General features: G+C 62.6%; 1 protein-coding gene across 1 annotated transcript in view; it reads right to left on the reverse strand.

The window, feature by feature from the left end:
• The window catches only part of B4galnt1 (beta-1,4-N-acetyl-galactosaminyl transferase 1), a gene marked incomplete in the record, with an annotated part of 9,832 nt that overhangs the window by 7,217 nt on the left and 790 nt on the right, over positions 1-1,825 (reverse strand). The window contains 4 exon segments of the mRNA XM_005397405.2: positions 112-152; positions 667-773; positions 895-1,059; positions 1,534-1,825. Of these exon segments, the coding sequence (XP_005397462.1) occupies positions 112-152; positions 667-773; positions 895-1,059; positions 1,534-1,751 (531 nt within the window).

A 1,825-nucleotide genomic window follows, 5' to 3' on the forward strand; every position in this document is an offset into this window, starting at 1 on the left:
GATCCTCCTGCCTCAGCCTCCCAAGTGCTGGGATTACAGGCGTGCGCCACCATGCCCGGTCTCCCCAGCATTCTTGATGCCCACCTGCCACCTTGCTCTCCTGTCTCTCACCTGGTACACCTGCTGACCAGACGCTGCCTGCAGACTCAGGCCTGGGAGGAAGGATGAGGAACCAAAATTACAGAGAGCTCCGAACTCTTCCTTAATTTTCTCCTTGTTCATCACATGTACAACACTCAAACAGGCCCATCTCTTTGGAGGCCTCCCTAGGCCCTAGTTTTGTTTGGTATTTTTATTTTTTCTTTTTGTCTTTTTGAGACAGAGTCTCACTATGCAGTTCAGGCTGGCCTCCAACTCACAACAATCCTCCTGACTCAGCCTACCAAGTGCTGGGATTACAGGCGTGTGCCACCACGCCAGGCTGACCCTGGTTTTGGACTCCTTCCTATCTAAGCAGCAGCTCTTCCGAGGCCCATTCTAACCTGTCCACCTAATCGTTGACCTGTTAGCAAAGAATAACCCCCTACTGCAGTCTTTTGCAATTCCTACCTTTGGACAGAAGTCCTCACTTCTCATTCCAAACTTCCTTCACCCCCACCTTCCACCTGCGTCTCAGGCACTGCCCCCCACAGGCCGTAGCCTCTCCTCTAGGACCCTTGTTCCCACCTGGCACCAAGATGCTCCTCAGGGGCTGAACCTCCACACCCTGCAGCGGGTACTGTAGGGGAGAGTTGGCAGGGGCTACAAGCAGCTGGTCGGCAGGGGACTGGCTCCTGGTGGCAGAGGAGGGGAGGCAGGCGGAGTCAGGGGCAGAGAGGCTCACCCTCCTGGCACAGCCACTGCAGGCCGGCACGGCCTTTGCCCGCAGAGGCATGCTTCCTTTCTGGCTGGTACCTTGCAAGGAAGGCCTGGAACTCCTGCTCCCTGGCGGCAGAGGCAGCCTTCAGCTCTTCAGGGTCAAAGGCCTTGGTGAGATCAACGGCTTGGACCCGTCTCTGGAAGGGGAGGGGGAGGCTCCCCCGGCTGGACTCACAGCTGCAGTTGTTCTGGGCCAGCAGCCTGAAGGTAAGAGGGGTCTTCAGAGCCTTGCTACGTTCACCCCGTAATACACACAGCACCCCACGCCTCGGCTCCTCGCACTGCCCGTCCATTATGTGTCCTCTAGGCGCTGCTCTTCAAATAGTCCCCAGGAGACAGGAGCACGCGTGAGACGAGCCATCCCAAGCCCGGATTTTACAGAGCTGTAGAGCAGGACGATTCCTAGGATTTCGGAGCCACCTACCCACCGTTCAGGAACCCTCTGTACTCTTCTGGGGTCTACATGAGGCTACCGGGAGCCTTCCGGGGCCCTCAGGGCCACAAGACGGGGGTGCTGCTGGTCCCGGCCCGCGCCGCCGCTGCGCGCCCGCTCTACCCACTGCACGCCGCACCGCACTCCGGAGAAGCGAGGCGGCTGAGCCCGCAGCGCTGGGAACAAAAGCTCCCCGGGGAGCCCCCGGCCCGGCCGCCGCCCCCGCCGCGGCGGGCACTCACCCCAGCACTCGCTCTTTGATCCTGACCGAGATGTGCGCATAACGGGGCTCGGGGGCCAGGTCGGGCAGCTCGGGCCTGGGGGCGACCTGCGGGGCTGTCCAGAGCGCGGAAGGCGTGCGGAGGCCCGGCGCGTCTCGGGTGCGGGCGTACAGGAGCCCCAGCGAGGCGCAGGCGAGCAGCAGCACCAGCGCGCAGAGGGCCCGGCGGCCCAGCCGCATCCTGCTCGGGGGTAGCGGGGCGGACGGGAGACGGCGGGAGGGAAGGTGAGGGCCTTCGCGCGCGACCCCGGCCA

The sequence above is a fragment of the Chinchilla lanigera genome, unplaced genomic scaffold (genome assembly GCF_000276665.1).
Source record: "Chinchilla lanigera isolate Chin_1 unplaced genomic scaffold, ChiLan1.0 scaffold00057, whole genome shotgun sequence".
NCBI lineage: Eukaryota > Metazoa > Chordata > Mammalia > Rodentia > Chinchillidae > Chinchilla > Chinchilla lanigera.